At 51.7% G+C, this 17,136-nt stretch overlaps 2 protein-coding genes across 2 annotated transcripts; both read left to right on the top strand.

Moving 5' to 3' along the window:
• The first annotated feature begins 419 nt into the window (after window positions 1-419).
• Window positions 420-5,267, top strand: LOC125684746 (keratin, type I cytoskeletal 13-like). The gene is made up of 8 exons (XM_048927183.1): window positions 420-1,007; window positions 1,782-1,864; window positions 2,382-2,538; window positions 2,737-2,898; window positions 3,346-3,471; window positions 3,589-3,815; window positions 4,263-4,393; window positions 4,933-5,267. Exons 1-8 carry the CDS (start codon window positions 519-521, stop codon window positions 4,956-4,958), a joined length of 1,401 nt encoding a protein of 466 aa, XP_048783140.1. The 5' UTR covers window positions 420-518; the 3' UTR covers window positions 4,959-5,267.
• A 3,681-nt stretch (window positions 5,268-8,948) lies between these two features.
• Window positions 8,949-13,080, top strand: LOC125684346 (keratin, type I cytoskeletal 19-like). The gene is made up of 8 exons (XM_048926480.1): window positions 8,949-9,533; window positions 10,118-10,200; window positions 10,634-10,790; window positions 11,131-11,292; window positions 11,396-11,521; window positions 11,725-11,951; window positions 12,155-12,444; window positions 12,941-13,080. Exons 1-8 carry the CDS (start codon window positions 8,949-8,951, stop codon window positions 13,078-13,080), a joined length of 1,770 nt encoding a protein of 589 aa, XP_048782437.1.
• Window positions 13,081-17,136: the final 4,056 nt, after the last annotated feature.

The raw sequence follows: 17,136 nt of genomic DNA on the forward strand, positions 1-17,136 counted from the left end.
TCATACATCATTCCAGAATCCAGCTTCGTACATACGTTTTCATCTTACATATTCCAACATCAGCAGCTTGCATGAAACCTGCTTATTCAACTCAAAATAAAATGAAAATAAATTAATGAGAGATAAAGAGCTCTTTGATGCAATAACCTTTAATGATTTCTTCCTGGTATATAATTTAGGACAGTGTTTTTCCTGGCTTAATGTTGTAAAGTTTGCATCATAAACAAAAAGCCGATGATTCATAAAACATTATTGCTAATGTATTTTTGAAATAAGCAAGAGACATGTAAAGTATCTTCCTTGTCTACTGGGAATCTTGAAAGGAAACTTCCCTTTGAGAAATTATTCTTGGCACCAATGGCTGGAGTAGCCAGCCTTCTGGGAACAGGAACGGCGGTGACACCCACTGTGGAAGGTATAAATAGAGTCCTGTGGCAGCAGACAACTCGCAGGCTGATTCAATACCAAGCTGTGCGTCTTGCTTTGGGCTTCTGCTTGCATTTCCAGCCGCTGTCGCGATGAGTTGCAACATTAAAGAGACGATTACTGTGTCTAGCAAAGGCAGGAGCAGTGGTGGCAGCTGTATCATTGGTGGTGGTGGTGGAGCACGGATTTCTTCCTATACGATAGGCAGTGGCAGAGGTTTTTCTGGAAGGAGTTACTGCGGTGGAGTGAATTATGGAGGGGGACTGAGTGTCGGTAGCTTGGCTGGTGGGAGCTATGGAGGTGGCAACTGCTATGGCAATGGCCTTGGTTTCGGCATCGGAGGCGGTGTGGTTGTCGGTGGCCTTGGTGGCGACTGCTTGCTTTCATCCTGCGATGAGAAAGTGACCATGCAAAATCTCAATGACCGCCTGGCGTCCTACCTGGACAAGGTGAAGTGCTTGGAGAAGGAAAATGCAGAGCTGGAATGCAGAATCAGAGAGTGGTACGCTACACAGGGCCTCTCCTGCGAGCCCCGGGACTACAGCTGCTATTACAAAGAAATCGAAGATCTTCAGAATCAGGTAATGCCATTTTTCAGTTATTCCTCTCCTCTCTATTTTTTCAATTTGCATTCAGGACTTACTGCAATTGTTAGAGGTAATTTTATTGCTGTAGAATGTGCTTGCAAACATAAATGGCAGCAATTTCCTCCGGGACGTTGTTGAGTGCGGTTGTGCTGTGAGGCCATGCGAGTGGGATAATGCTGCTCAGAGAAAAAAGGATGCCTTGTTACACTGGGTTCTGACTGAATGGTTATGGATACAGCAGAGCAAAAGGAGCAGCAGAGTAACAGAAAATCTCACCCAGCTGATGGTGACACAAAGTGTTATAAATGCTATGTGAGAAAAACTGGGTGTTTAAAACGTTCTGTGCAGTGGCACAAAGAGCCTGACAATAGAATGTCCCCACTGAAAGTTATGGAAGATGTTTAGGCTTAAAGGCAGCTCCCAGCTGCTCCCTGAAAACCCTTAAGCTTGAGACCAAGCACCAGGCAGCCTGCGTTCAGCTGAGCTTTGAGGTGAAGCATCTCCAGAACTTGTCTTCAGACCCTGAAACTGGGAGTGCCCATCTCACAGCTCTCCAACTCCCAGTCCTGTACAGCCCAGCTCTTCTCCTTGCTGCCTGCCCATCAGGGAGGCAAAGCTCCTCCTGTAAGTGCTCTGCTCAAGGACCAAACCTATGGGGAGAGAGGTAGTGGGAAAAGGGAATCAGAAAGAGCTCCTGCTTAGCACATGTGCAACCATGGAGTACAGCAGCAGAGAAGGGAGCTGTTCTCATGCTCTGCTCTTTTCCAGATTGTCTGTGCAACCATTGATAACAACAAGATCATTCTGGACATCGACAACAGCAGGATGGCCGCTGATGATTTCCGTGTGAAGTGAGTGCCTCCAAGCACCAACCCACACCCCCAGCCCCACATCCCAGAGCACTGCTCACAGACACCTCAGACGAGTCTCACTGCAACACCTCGTTAGGACAGGATGGGATGATGAAAGGCATTTTGCTCTTGGTCATCAGCCCTCCCTTAATTACTGTTCTGAGGTAAAACATTTGGCAACAGTGTTTGCTGGTTAGGGCCAGGGACCGGCATTGCAGGGAGCGGCCCTCAGTGGTGCAGTCAGTGCATCCCATCACACACCACTGCAGACTGGGATCAGCAAAGCAGCTGAGCGATGGGCAAACGACGCCAGATGCTGCTTTCAGGAGAGGGAGGAAAACAGGTGGAAAAAAAGGAACAGCTTGCACATAACAAACATCAAAAGCAGCGCAGAAATCTAATGCACAGTGCATTCAGCTTAGACAGCAAAACCCAGTACAGAGCACATAGATGGGAAGAGGAGATCTTTGCATAAGCAGGGAGCGGGTTCTCATTTTCTGCCTTCTTTCTCACTCAGGTACGAGACGGAGCTGGCCCTCCGCCAGAGCGTGGAGGCTGACATCAACGGGCTGCGCCAGGTCCTGGACCAGCTGACGCTCTGCAGGTCCGACCTGGAGGCACAGCTGGAGTCACTGCGGGAGGAGCTCTGCTGCCTGAAGAAGAACCATGAGGAGGTAGGCTGGGGGCTGCTGCTGCTCTGCGGAGCCCTGGCACAGAACTTTTCACCTACAAGGCTGTGCTTTAAGTTACCCAACAGATCTGCAGCATTGCTCCGCACCTCACAGCTGCATTGGGAGGCAGCGCTCACAGCGAGCGCCGCTCAGCAGCCAGCTCTGCTCCTTTGTGCTGTCTAATCCGGGCTGTATTTCCAGGAAATGAATTGTCTGAGAAAGCAATCTACTGGAGATGTGAGTGTGGAGGTCAACGCCTGCCCTGGGCCAGATCTCAGGCAGATCTTGGAGGATTTGAGATGCCAGTACGAAACACTGATAGCGCGCAACCGCAAGGAAGTTGAGGATTGGTACGAGTGCAAGGTAAGCAACGCAAACCCGCTGCCAGACAGACTGACGTGCACAGATCAGGGCACAGAAGCACTTCAGAATACAGACACGGAGACAACAAGCTGTTGTTCTCTACAGACGCCTGAGATCAGCACTGCTTTACACGCTGTGCTCTGCGGGAGGCACAGGCCTGTCTGACCAGTTTGCTGTGTCCCATCTGGCGGCAGCAGCTGCCGCGAGGCCTCGTGGTGCTGTGCTGGAACTGAAACCTTCCACGCTGGGATTAAAGAGCCCTGGTAGCCAGGAGGTTAATGTGATTTGAAAAGCAGCACACAGCCAAAGGCAGTGGTTAACGCCCAGCACACACAGCTCGCCGTGCCCACCTGGGGCCGTGCTGCTGCTCACTGTGAGCTGTGCTGTAGAAGTTCAGCCTGCACAGGTATCCTCTGAGGGTCTTTGCTCTGCCTTGGTGATTTGCAGATCGAGGAGGTGAATCGGGAGGTTATCACGAGCGGTCAGGAGGTGGAGACGTGCAACAATCAGGTCACCGAGCTGAGGCGGCAGCTGCAGGCGCTGGAGATCGACCTGCAGGCTCAGCTCAGCCAGGTGCGTGCACAGCTCACAGCTGCATGCAGGCGCTGCGCAGCAGCTCGTCTGCTCTCACCGTGGAAACAGCAAACGGTGCGGTGACATGCGAGTGAGTGTTGTTTCTTTGTTTATCAGAGGAATAATCTAGAATCCTCCCTGGCTGAGACGGAGTGCCAGTACAACACGCTGCTTGGCGAGCTGCAGAACCAGATCACGTGTGTGGAGCAGCAGTTGGCGGAAATAAGAGCAGAAATAGAGTGCCAGAACCAGGAGTACAAGACCTTGTTGGACGTCAAGTGCCGTTTGGAACAGGAGATTCAGACCTACCGCTGCTTGTTGGAAGGAGGACAGCAGGACCTTATGTACGTAGATCTCTGAATCCAACAGAACCAGTCAAGATCTGCTTTGTAGATTGGGAATTATTTGATATCTCTGATATCTCGATGCTCTGAGCTGCTTTACTGCGACGAGTGTTCAGTTCTGAACTAAATGTCATTCCTTGGGATCTGCAAAGCAGAGGAACCGAATCTTCCAACACCACAACTTCCAGTGTTATGTCCTCGTTTGTCACAGTGTGTTTTCTGTGATCAGATGGGTGACAACTGTCAGAAGAAGAAAACCATTTGCAGGGCTCTGCCACTTCCATGCCAGAGGGGGTGTGGAAAGCAAAATGAGAAAAGAGCACCGTGTAAAGCGCTCTGTGACATTTCCAACCTCTATAAATGGCATAACGTGACACTTTGAGCCCCTGGTAGTGCCATGTAAAGTTCTAACGCTGCTCATTTCTCTCCCCACATGCATCCCATCAGTCATGGAGGAGGAATCGGAGTAGGGAGCAGTGTTGGAGGAGGAGTCATTAGGACAAGCCACACCTACACTACAACCACAGCATCCCACTGCCAGGCACAAGTCCCGCCCTGCAAGACCGGGGACATACAGGGTAAGAGCTGCTTCCACACCAGGACAACACCTTTTCGCCCAGTTTGTTCCTTGCAGTGAGGCCAGGAGACAACGCTTTGTCCTAAACCACCATTCATACATTCTCAGAGAATTACAGTGCTGTAGTTTGGGCTGTCTGGCACTACAGGGCAAAACTGCAGCAACACTAAGAAATGTGCTTAGACAGAGCTTGGGCACAACCTGGAGCAATAGAAAGAAAACGTGAGATGTGGGAGTGTGAGGAGAAGGCTGGGGAGATGAGGCATAGGGGAAAGGTGGATGTAAAGCAGGAGAGCCCCGCAGGGCTGAGCCACCGGGCTGCAATGGGCACAAAGAGCCAATCTGTCTTCCTACGGCTGCAGTTTGCCACAAAGCACAATTATTTTGGGAGCTTCTGGGATTTCCTGGGCTCCCCACCACCCGCTCTTGTTTAACAGAGCCTGTCATTGAAATCAGTGTCCCGCACAGCCCAATTTTTGTTCCTCTTTGAAAGACTTTCTCTCTGCCTGAATAAAAATAATGCTTTCCTTTTTTCTGCAGTGACTTGCAGGAGAATCTGTGATTGAGGATAACCGGACCAGGAGATGACACACACAGAAACTCACAGACAAAACAAGAACACTCCGTGTTCACTGCATGCCTCTGTGCAGACAAAGTAGAATTCAGCGACGCTTTGCCGTGTATCTCCAGGCCCCCTGTGGGCCTCCTTTTCTCATTCTGCTGCTTCTGTAACGCCGCAATCTCTAGAAGTTCCTTGTGTTAGTCAGGATCACTAATGTACCTGCTGGTGAAAAAACTTCTCTAATAAAACTGTGCTTTTGCCTGATGCAATCAACAAAGCCGTGTCTGCACTCTGATTCCCGCAGCCCAGCTATGCTGAGCACAGTGCACAGCAGAGCAGGAGCTGAGCACAGAGCTCAGCACAGCAGCAGCACTGAGGATGGGGCCCCGCGCCCCCTGCCCCCCACAGGCGCTGCCGACGGCTCTGCAACCCTGTGCTCTGCACCAAACACGTGGCTGCCTGAAACAACACCCAAAAAAGCCGAGTGGGAAAAGCACCCGGCCCAAAAGCCCATTTCACACCCACTGTAGAGCCTCTAAGACCTAGCACAAACACGACCCGGGACCGAAGGCATGCGAAGACGCTGGAGTCCAACAGCGGAGACTTTAAACTGGGTCTGAAGCGTAAGAGCAAAACCGCCGTCCGCTGCAGCCCCGATCGGCCGCGGGTAGCGCCCGCCCTCGGAGAGCCACGGCGCCCTCTGGCGGCACGGAGCCGCTACGGCATTGCGCGGCATGGCATTGCGCGGCATTGCGCGGCATTGCACGGCACTGCACGGCACGGCATTGCACGGCACTGCAAGGCATTGCACGGCACGGCATTGCACGGCATTGCACGGCACTGCATGGCACTGCAAGGAATTACACGGCACGGCATTGCACGGCATTGCACGGCACTGCAAGGAATTACACGGCAGGCACGGCACGGCACGGCACGCGGACCGCGGCGCTGTGAGATGCTTGGAGGTAAGAGAACGAACAGGAGACACGGCCGGCGGTTGCCCACGGCGCGAGCGAAGCACTTCCACGGGCGCTGAAGGCGGCCGCAGACACGGGCTGGCGCTGCGCTGCCAAACCCGGCCGGGCCGTGCGGGACGCGCCCGCAGCGCCGCTCAGCGCTGAGCGCCCGCACTGCTCCGCCGCGGGAGTCGTTAGGCAGCAATCGGCTGCTGTTCAGAACTCTCAGCTCACGCGCCATTAAATAATAAACATGATCGAGTCCCAATATGATCCAACGAATCTGAATCCAATTTTCGTGTTTTTTTTTCAACATTCTGATTTTACAGAGATAAGAAAATGTCTGTTTACATCTCAGCCCCGAGGAGAGCGCTGCACGGCCCGGGAAGGAGGAGCAGCGTCTGCCTGCAGGAAGAGGGCAGAGCTCCTCTCCGACACAGTCACACTTCAGGGACCGGTTTCCTATTTACTATGAGGAAATACCATCGCATGGGATTATCTGGTGCTAATAAAGTTGATTGATGAGCATATAATGGGAGTTAGCTTATAACGTACAATTATGTGAATGACTCGTATGCTCCACGTAGCTCTTCCACCGTTTTTCTCCACCCGAACATTGAGCAAAAGGACCTTTTCCGACAGACCTGAAGCAGGACGGAGGCGCCGCGCCGGGCACAGCCGCAGGCACAGCTGCACTCATTGCTCTCCTGGTCTCGCGGGTCGAAGCAGCTGTGAGCACAGAGCGGGCAGCACTGCGAGCGCCAGCCCTGAGCTGCCGGCCCCCCTCACCCTCCTGCAGCCCCAGCGGCCCTCCCTCCTGCCATGTGCACCCCGGGGACACAGACCCCGTTCTCTCGCAGCCTTTGCTGTCACCAGACACGGCCGTGACCCTGCAGGCTCGCTGATGGGCTGAACTCGTGCCCACTCTATGTGAGCCCTTCGTGCTTAAATACAGCTCCCACTGTTGAGCAGCAGCTCAGGTTTGTCACGGGAAAGGGAAGGAACGCGCTGCAAACAGCCGTGGTGCCGCCCGCCCTCAGAGCATCTCCTCTCCTCCACCCCCTTCTGTTCCATGCACTGCAGGACGGTGGGTTCTTTTGCTGCCATGAAACCTTCAGCTGACGGTACACTGTGACCGCGTGTTCTCTCCATCAGGTCACTTAGTGACAAAAAAAAAGCTCAGTTTCACAAGCGCCATGTTTTAACCTCACCTCGCACTGCCATTCACACCTCGTTCCCCATCCTGCGAGGGGTGGAGCTTCCCATGGGCACCCTTCCAGAGGTTCTCACACAGAAAAGACCCCAGCAGAGTTGTTCGGTGCTGGGGATGGGCAACACTGAGAGTGGGACACCTTCAAGGTGCCAAATGGTGACTCCTGACAGCTCCATGACAGTGTCACGGGCCAAAGGGGCTGATAGTGCAGGAGCACTTCAACAGAAAAGGACTTCTTACCAGAAGCAGCTAAACTGCTGTGATTTAGACTCCCCCAGGCTTTGCAGTGAGGGCTGGGAGGGCCTGGTTTCCCAGCATGGCTCAGAAACGAAGTCCAGCAGAGGATGAAACTCCAGGTGTGTCCCCGTGTGTGGGTGAGGGTGTGCTGGGAGGGGTGTTTATAAAGGATGTTTCCACAAACACCTGCCATGAGCCACAACAACCGCATCTCCATTAGCAACAATCAACATCCTGAAGGCTTAGCGAGGCAAAAATAACAGCAGATCAATACAGGAAGTTGGGTGTCACATAAGCAGCTCCGCAGCGCTGGGCAGCAGTGGGGATGGCAGCACGGGCTGCTGCAGTGCAGGGGGCTCAGCTCTGCTTCCCACGTCTGGAAAAGTCGCAGCCACATCAGAATAAGAAGATGCAACGTTCCTGGCCAGTGCTCCTATTGTGGTCATGCTGTGTCCAACAGAAAACAAAACCGAAGGGAAATGCTGTGCTGGTGTCCATCTGACAGAGTCGATCTCCCAAACAGCCATTTCAGTGAACTGTGGCACACAGCCCTAACACAGCTCACACAATGCACCTCCTTCAACAAAGTGCTCATCTTTTACTGAAGAGATCTCAAGAAATGCAGAGTTCCTTCAGAGTCTTTAGATTGCCCAAAGTAAGAGGGCTCGTGGAGCTGCAGCAGTGGTTTGCTGTGCACCCGGCGTCCTCTGTAAGGAGCTGGGTGGATGGAATATGATGGAATAACTTTCTAACACATTAAATGTTTTATTACATCCACCTTCATACTCAGTATTATCTTCGGAGCAGCAGCCCACGCTGCCCTCACAGCCCTTCCACGTCAGTTCTGGTGCTTTTCATACTGCAATGGCTCTCAATGAAATGTAACTGCAGCTGCACACTCAGAACAATGGTGGACGGGTGGTGTGTGCCAATGTCCACTTTGCAGGATAAAAGATTAAGTCCTGGGCTTTAGCTCTGCAGCAATGGTGGCTCTTTGTGGTGGTTCTGCAAAGCACACCCTGTGATACATCTTCAAAAGGCATCAAGCAGTAAAAGCCTGAAATGAAGGAGCGTGCAGCACAGGGCAGCAGAACGCATGAAGAGAGCCCTGCATGTGAAGAACGGCTGGGATTCCCTGACACACATCCAAAGGGGAAGGAATGTGAGGAAGGACGGCACTGAAGGACACAGAGCACTCAGTGCTGTCACACTGCGATGGCTCGTTGTGCTGGGAGGTGTGTGGGGTGAGGTGAGTGGGATGAGTTTAATTCAGATGAGTGTCAGTGGACTGGATTCTGAAAATAGCTGCCTAACTCAGAGCCACCCAGCAGAAATTACACGCTTTGTGCTAATAAACAAACGGTCACAAACACGGAGTGTGGGCTCAGCTTCCTGAGCTGCCAGATGTCTCCCTTTGGCAAATTACTCTTGGCACCAGGACCACGGCTTGCCACTGCACATGGAAAGAAGGTGCTCCCTTCGGAGGTGACACCCACGGCCCCACTATAAATGCAGCCCAGGCAGGGCAGGGGCCGGAGCTATGATCCCAAGCGGCTCTGACACTCACTGAACCCCGACTGCCGACACCATGAGCTGCTCCCAGAGATCTTTCAGCTGCCTGCGAGGGAGCAGCGGGGGCAGCCAGCACGGCTCTGCATCAGCACACAGATACACCGCATCCAGGGCGGGCAGCGGGGGCAGCTCCAGGAGCAGCTGCGGGGCGGCGAGCTTTGGGCGGATGAGGCGCAGCAGCTACGGAGGGGGAATGAGCAGCGGAATGGGGGGCAGCTCCTATGCAGGGGGATGGAGTGCGGCCACCTACGGAGGGACGATGCGCTGCGGCGGCATGGGAGGCGGCTTTGGGGCAGGAGGGAGCGGGTTTGGCGCTGGGTACGGAGGGAGCTTTGGCTCGGGCGATGCTGGGTTCAGCGCTGGCAGCTTTGGTGGCGGTGGCTTTGGTGGAGAGAACATGGGAATTCTGTCCAACAATGAAAAGCTGACCATGCAGAACCTTAATGACCGCTTGGCTTCATACCTGGACAAGGTCAGAAGTCTGGAAAAAGAAAACGCTCGGCTCGAACAATTGATCAGGGAGTGGTACCAGAAGCAAGGTCCTGCAGGAAGAAAGGACTACAGCCACTACTACAGCACAATTGAAGACCTTCAGAATCAGGTAGGATGTTCTCTGTCACAGGTGCTTACACGTCTTGCAGCAGAGGCAGCCAGGACACTGCTGTGCTCACCAAGCGCTGCTCTGAAGGCACCTCGTGTGCCTCAGCTCCACCTTCCACGCACACATCTGACTATCAGCCATGAGAAGGGAAGCAAAGCATCCTCTGCAGTGCACCTCCCAGCGCTCAGCCAGCAGCGAGTTCAGCCCCTCAGAGTGCCTGCAGTGGGTTTCAGAGCATAGGAAAAGTGCCAGTGCTGAGTCTCCAGGCTGAGCAGCATCTGACACTTGATTCATCCCTTGGCCCATGGGCTCACAGAGAGCCACAGCGACAGCCCCAGGCCTCCTGCAGGGCTCCTCCCTCCCTGCTTGCATTCCCCAGATGCGTTTTTTGCAGTCCTGATGTTATTTTCATAGTGGCATCTCTTTGCACTGCAGAAGGCCTTCTCAGGCCTCTCCATGCAGGAACTGCTGCTGCTCTCATTCACCTACACTGCAATGGGAAGATCACATTCCAGTGTGTCTCTCCTGTAAGTCTGAGAGGTTCGCAGTGAAAGCTGTCCTCAGCCCATCATCTTCTCTTCTAGATTCTGACTGCGGCTGTGGAGACCAACAAAGTGCTTTTGAACCTGGATAACACAAGGATGACTGCAGAAGACTTCAGGACAAAGTAAGGACATATCTCCCATTTCCTCTCTTCCTTTCTCCTGCTTTCCTCAACCTCCCCTCAGAAGTAACAGCCCACAAAACCGACAGCTACTTCTGGTTCCATGACAGCACAATTAACCTGTAAGACTTCAAGTTCTTAATTATTTCTGTAACAATGCAGAAATGCTCCCTATGGCTGTGAGAACAAAGATCATTCTTTTAGAAAAAGCTTAAAAACTGTTCTATTTTTAAGGAGAAACAAACTGTGGTTCTCTCTCACTGAAAGTCAAATGAAATGCAGATGAACCGCACTCAAAGTTTACAGTAAGAGGAGAAGATGGCAAAGACTACAAAATACGTTTTCATATTAAAGTTTGAGTTTTGTAAATAAAGTCAGAAGGAGAAGAACCACGAGCCCAGGATCAGGGCTGACCTGTCTGCATCGCCCCTTATAGGTATGAGACCGAGTACGGACTGAGGCAGAACGTGGAGGCCGACATCAACACCCTGCGGCCCCTGCTGGACAGCCTGACCCTGACCAGGTCTGACCTGGAAATGCAGGCAGAGTCCCTGAAAGAAGAGTTGATTGGCCTCAAGAAGGACCATGAGGAGGTACGAGCCGGCTCCTTGAGCCGCAGGCTGTGGAGGCAAATGAGAACGCTTCCAACACCGCGAATGTGGGCAGGTTTCCCCAGCGACACCTTCCTGCCCTCCCAGCACAGCTGAGCTCCAGGCCCAGACTTTTCCAGGGTCTCTCTTAGCACAGGGCTTCCCACCAAGCAACATCAAGGAAGTCAGAGCCAAGCAACTGCATTAAAATAGCCAGAACACAGAAGTATCTACGTTTTTGAAAGGGTCTAGAATAGTTAATGATTCCAGAGGGAGAAATCTCTTTCACAAAGTAATTTCACCATTTTTGTTTGTGTGCCTTGGGTCTGGGTTTTCTCTGCAGGACATGAAATCGCTGCAAGCACAATCCAGCGGTGATGTGAATGTGGAGGTCAATGCTGCTCCAGGAGAGGATCTGCTGAAAAAACTGAATGATATGAGACAAGAATATGAACAAATCATCCAGAAAAACCGTGAAGAGGTTGAAAGTTGGTATGAGAGCAAGGTAAATGACCAAGCATTGAATGCCTCAGCTCCTCGTGCAGTTGGATGCTTCCGTGATAACTGTGGTGGCCAAAAAACTCCAACAATATACATTCATTTTTCAGATAGAGGAGGTGAGCCAACAAGTCCACTCAAGTGGTCAGGAACTGGAATCAAGCAACCAACAGATCTCTGTGCTGAGACATGACTATCAGGGCCTGGAAATTGAGCTGCAGTCTGAGCTCAGCAGGGTAAGCAGAGATTGATTCTAAGCCTGATACGTGAGTTGCTGCAATGGCAGGGGAAGCAGCTCTCTGCAGCTAAAGCTAGCTTTCCATTTAGAAATAGGATGTTTGGCACATGGACAGTGTGAAAGATTTTTCTCTTTTGGGTCACAAGAATGGGCCAATCTTGCCACGTTCCCTTAAGAAACTACTTTTCATTCTGTTCTCAGGTAGGGGCTTTGCAGTCCAACCTGGAGGACACAGAACGCCGCTACAACATGCAGCTGCAGCAGATCCAGGGCATGATTGGCCCCTTGGAGGAGGAGCTGGCCAGCATCCGCTGCGAGATGGAGAGCCAGAACCAGGAGTACAAGATGCTGCTGGGCATCAAGACCCGCCTGGAGCAGGAGATTGCTCAGTACCGGTCACTGCTTGAGGAAGGCCAGCATGACATTAGGTATGCACACGGGGAGTAACTAAGATGCAGAGCAGTTAATTTGTTCCCGATTAGGATAGTTTAGAAACAGAACGCGTTTCACACAGCAGCACTTTCCCATCAGAGGAAGGCAGTCAGAGAGCGGCCCGATGGGGTTGGTAGGATGTCACGCATCAGTCATGTTGCTGTGCATCTCAGCCATGCACACCCTGTCCTCCTCACAGCACCTCGCAGGGAGCAGCCGGTGCTGGATCTTCTGGAGGACACGGAGGAACGAGTGGTTCTGCACGAGGTGGAAGTGGAGGAGGAAGCAGCTGGTGCTCAGGTGGAGGAAGCAGCGGAGGATCTGGGGGAAAAACTTCTGGAGGAGGAGGAGGAGGCAGCAGCAGAGGAGGAGGCTGTGGAAAAGCTTCAGGTGGAGGAGGAGGCAGTGGTGGGGGAGAAGGGGGCAAAGGCTGCCTCTCCCGCTCATCATCCTCCCATTCCCAGTCTGGCAGCTCTTGTGAAAGCCCAGGTAAGAACTGGAAGAAAGGAATACCTCCTGTGTCCTTCCGTTAACTCTTCTCTCTGAACAGTGGCAAAGGACATGAAGACATCTTTCCTTATTTGGAAATCTGGAGGTGTTTTTTATGTTTTTTGTCAAATTCATGATTTAAGTCATTTATTTCTTATACAATCACATATCAAAATGGTTTCATTTTCACAAGCGGCTCAAATTGAAATGATGATATGAAGAGTTTAATCAGGCAAGGTGTAGAAGTAGAAAATAAAGGAGGAAAAGGGAAAATAATGCCCAGTTGAAAGCAAGGAGCCAGAGAAGTCAGAAGTATCCTGAAGCCAAACATTAGAAACTTAATTGCTATTAAGAGAGAAACACGATTAAAGCGGAATAGTTGGAACACTCACAACATTTAAAATATAAAGAGTGTTAGCTGCAAAAGTCCTAAAGCAGCAAAAGATGGAGAGTGACCAGACGGTCTCTGTGTCTGACTTCATGGCTGTGGTTCCAGGAGGTGCTGAAAACTTGAAGCTCTGCCTGGAAGGGAATAAAACATTGGAGAGAGGAGCCACAATGGAGGAAGTGTCCGAAGCCATAAAAACTTTGAGATCACGAAAGGCTTCAGGACCTGACAGCATCTCAGATGCCTAAAAATGCTGAAAATGCCCAGAAGGTTAGCATTTCTAGAAAGCTTCAATCAGACATTCTGTTTGACCTGCAGCAGTCCTCCATGTGATAATGTTTGGCAGGCAGGAGAGGCTGACAGAGGCGGCATCTCTTCAAAGAAATTCTTGCTTCCCTTCATCTTTCCCCAGGGAGTTTCAGGATGGCTGAGCACTGATGGCTGCAGCTCCCAGGGGCTCCGGCCATGGAGGAGAGGAGCATCCCTGTTCCACCCCAGCTGCCTCTCCACCTGAATTTCTGTGCTGAATCACTGTTACCGGTGTCAATCTCTACCGTGATTGGTATTTCTCTGGGAAAAAGATTACTCTAATTAATAAACCTTTACTTCTCTCTGATGCAACCAGATAGCTGTATCTGGCAGCAGTCTCCTTTAGCACTCATTTTTGCATGAATTGGTCACAAATGTCACACCCTGCCTGTGGAATGCACAATAACAACTCATTTAGATTAGTCAAAAGACCCCAGAGCTCTCAGCAGCATGTTCACCACTTAGGAGAACTGCCAAAGCCTCCCAGCCGTGCTGTGATGCTCACAGTGTGAGAACAGCCACCAGCAGTGCCATGGCACAGAGTGCTGGGAGGGGGTGGCTGTCCCCGATGGGCTCTGGAGATGAGTGACCCAAACTGCACCCATGGTGTCTCACAAAAGAAGGAATTGAGGCCACTTGTACTGATCTCAGCCATGCAGCTGTGCAATATTTGGCCTCACCAATGTATTTCCTCTTCAGGGCACTTCCAGTGTTTGAGGATGAACAGACACATACTTTGCAGAGCAGACAGACAAACTGTCCATACCTACAATCTTTTACAAATCCCAGAGGTAGGCTGTAAGTACAGGAAGCCCAAGAGAAATGATTCCCAGGTGGTTGTTAAGGGCTGCTCACAGAGCGCACAGCAGGGGCACTGCTGGGAGCAGTGGGGGCACAAGCAAAACTCTCCTCCTTGCTTTAATTACAGACCCATATCCACCCGTATGTCCTGGATGGGCCCCAATGGCAGGGGGCTCCTGCAGCCTGCACCCAGTGCTGTGCCCATACAGCGCTTCTCTTTTCTGCTCAGGATAATGAAAGTGTGGGGACGGTGCAGAACGTCCCTGCGCTCAATTAGTGAAACAAACCGTACACAGAATGTGCTTGAATACAACTCAGAGGACTCTCGGCACGTTCTTCACCCCTTGCCTTTCCCGATTCAACACAACCCAAAGGAACCCAGGTTTATCGCTGGCATCGGATTTCTCTCCCGGTTTTGCCCAAGACGGGGCTGTCACGAGCTCTGCTTTCTCACTCCGAGGGCGGCATCGGCCCCTGGAGGAGGTTGAGAAACGCTGATCCAGTGGGAGACCGTGGGAACGGGACGCGTAGAGCCCGCGCTGTAGGCACGTACATGTGGGTGATTCATGGCACTGCCCTGCGCCGGGCGCTCAGCCAACGGATCCGGCTGTAAGAAAATAAAATGCCTCTGACCGCAGTGTGTGCGGGCACCCAGGAGCTGGAGAACCTTCGTAAAGAACTGCCTGACATACGAGCAGGTACTGATGTCCCTGACCTCGTGTGCTAAAGAGGCAGTGCTGATTCTCAGCTTCATCCTACCGCAAAATCACCTGCGCCCCTTTAAATCATCGCAGCACCGCATGTCTGCACTGCCAGCTCACCCGGCCTTCCCTGCTTGCTGCACTCACTGCACTTCTTGCAGGCCGCGATGACTTTCTGGCACGTCTGCTCAGGGCAATAAGCTGACAGGGCACAGCAAAGCGTGCTGCTCTGCCACAGCACCACTCCTCCATCCTCAACTTCCAGAAGCCCAGTGTCCTGCTGCTGCTCTCGGTGCCTCCCATCACTGTGAGGCACACAGAGGGGTCACACTGAGACCCCGGGAGAACAGAAGGGCAGGAGTGCCTGCGATACAGCACAGTGTGCTGCTACGTGTGTGCTGCCATGGATGTGTTAGAACCACGCTCACAAGTAAGGAGACGCTTCTGAGTAATCAGGACAAGCAGTGCAACACTGCAATTCCTTTTGCTGCTCAGGGCTCTCCGTTCTGTTTTCCTCCTAAAATTTCCTTTCCCAAACTTGCTTCCTTACCTTAAATTTGTACCTTCCTTAAACACAGCTGTTATAATGCTGTTATATTGCACACAGTGAGCCTGCATCCATCATGCAGATCCACTTCAAAGGATATTATTTGCTACTCCTTGCAGTATGTATTACTGGATGTTGCGTTGAGGGACATGGTTTAGTAGGAGCTATTGGGAATAGGTGAACGGTTGGACTGGGTGATCTTTTAGGTCTTTTCCAACCTTAGTGATTCTATGATTCTATGATTCTATGTGACAAAGTAAACAGAAGCCGCTGAAGAACTTCAGAAAACCCTGACAATCATGGCATCACAGCAGACAGAAAGGAGACGGCACTGGGATGAACTGATCCCGCAATGTGGAAGCAAATGCCAAATTAAGAATTCTTTCATTTTTCCTTTCTTTTTTTTCTTTTTTTTCTTTTTTAATACAAAATCTGCATTCATACCACTGGTGTGGCAGTGTATATTTATGAGAGCAGTAACAACAACAACGGTGACAGATACGTGTGTGGAGGAACAGAGCCACAGAACCAAAACCATCGGAAAAAGCCTGGAGAAAAATGGAATTGTCCCAGCTTGGGGGGTTCAGAGTGGGGCCTGAGCGGGACTGACAGGAGGGAGGACAGCCCTGCAGGTTTCATTTGCACGCACTTTGTTAGGCATTAATCTGCATAATAAGCTTTAATTTTATGAGCACAAAATGTTGCAATTTGGATACTTATCTGGTCCTGCTATTAGTGCTCTGAGAAGAAAATTGCAGTGCGTGTTGGAACAGGACCTTCAGAGCAACCTTTGGCAAAAATAAACGTGCACACGCACTCCTGTGTGTTTGCTCCCGAGCTCCCAAAGCAATTCTTGTGCCCGTTTGAACGCACAGATGGAATTTCCATTTTCCATATTGCCTACAGACGTGTTCTGCTTCCCTCCCTTTTGTCCAGCAGCAGCACTGTGCTGCCAGCACAAAGCGAGCCGTGCTCAGAAGTGGCGCAGGAAGGGACGGCAGGGATGAGGGGGGCCCACCTGGATGGGAGCAGGAGCTGGGGGAAAACGTCCTGCAGGCCGTGGAGCACCAACAGGCATCAGCTGTGAGGGCTGCATCCCAGGAGCTGCCCTGACCCTCTGCAAGGCACAGAGCAGAGCAGGAGCCCACAGCTCAGGCTCAGGGCACAGCGTGACTCCAGCCGTCCTGTGCCGGGTCCATCTAAATTCCTTCAGAAATCACTGTGATTTCAGAGAAATATTTTGAGATGAAGCGGGAATCGGGAGAGAACACTGAATCCCAAATGAATACAGATCGCTTCTTGCAAAAATTTCTGCTAAGAGCGATAGAGATTATTAATTAGATCGAGAGAATAAGCTGCAGCACTTGCCTGAGGCACGGCATCAGCATGGCACTGTGTGCAGGGGAGATGTGTAAGTTTTCTGGCATGGAGACCCACAGAGAGCACACAGGTGAAGCCAGCAGCTGCAGCACACAGCCGCCACCACTTTGCTCACCCTGCAGCAGCTCCATCCTCGCTCTGAAGGGACACAGCCGTTTCTCTGATATGGCTCAGGGAGGTTTGATGGAAAGGAAGACAAAGCTGAGTGTCAGGAATGTCAGCTGTACCTGAAACGTGACGTGCTGAGCACAGCACAGCGCTGTCAAAACACTCTGCAGGCTGAGCAATGCTGGCAGCTGTGGCCATAAATGTCTTTATTCTGGGCCGATTTGGAAACAGTGGTGTTACGCAGCACAGCGCATGCTGCAGCACACATCTGCAACTTCAGTGTTTGAGACTGGAAGAGACAAACTGCATCTCCTGCGAGGTGGTTGTGACAGAAACAAAGCATCCCGGGGGGATGTTACAGCTCCAAACAACACAGCAAGGCCTGAGAGCCAGCAGGTTTCCATAAACACTGACATCAAACTGGCAGCAAGAAGGAAATACAACGACATAATAGGGAA

This window comes from Lagopus muta, chromosome 25 (assembly GCF_023343835.1).
Source record: "Lagopus muta isolate bLagMut1 chromosome 25, bLagMut1 primary, whole genome shotgun sequence".
Lineage (NCBI taxonomy): Eukaryota > Metazoa > Chordata > Aves > Galliformes > Phasianidae > Lagopus > Lagopus muta.

Coding starts and splice junctions, on each gene's coding strand:
- LOC125684746 (XM_048927183.1), top strand. CDS start 519: ATGAGTTGCAACATTAAAGAGACGATTACTGTGTCTAGCAAAGGCAGG. Junction 2,899..3,345: donor AGGATTGGTACGAGTGCAAG/GTAAGCAACGCA, acceptor GGTGATTTGCAG/ATCGAGGAGGTGAATCGGGA. Junction 4,394..4,932: donor CAAGACCGGGGACATACAGG/GTAAGAGCTGCT, acceptor TTTTTTCTGCAG/TGACTTGCAGGAGAATCTGT.
- LOC125684346 (XM_048926480.1), top strand. CDS start 8,949: ATGAGCTGCTCCCAGAGATCTTTCAGCTGCCTGCGAGGGAGCAGCGGG. Junction 11,952..12,154: donor GAAGGCCAGCATGACATTAG/GTATGCACACGG, acceptor TCCTCCTCACAG/CACCTCGCAGGGAGCAGCCG. Junction 12,445..12,940: donor CAGCTCTTGTGAAAGCCCAG/GTAAGAACTGGA, acceptor CTGTGGTTCCAG/GAGGTGCTGAAAACTTGAAG.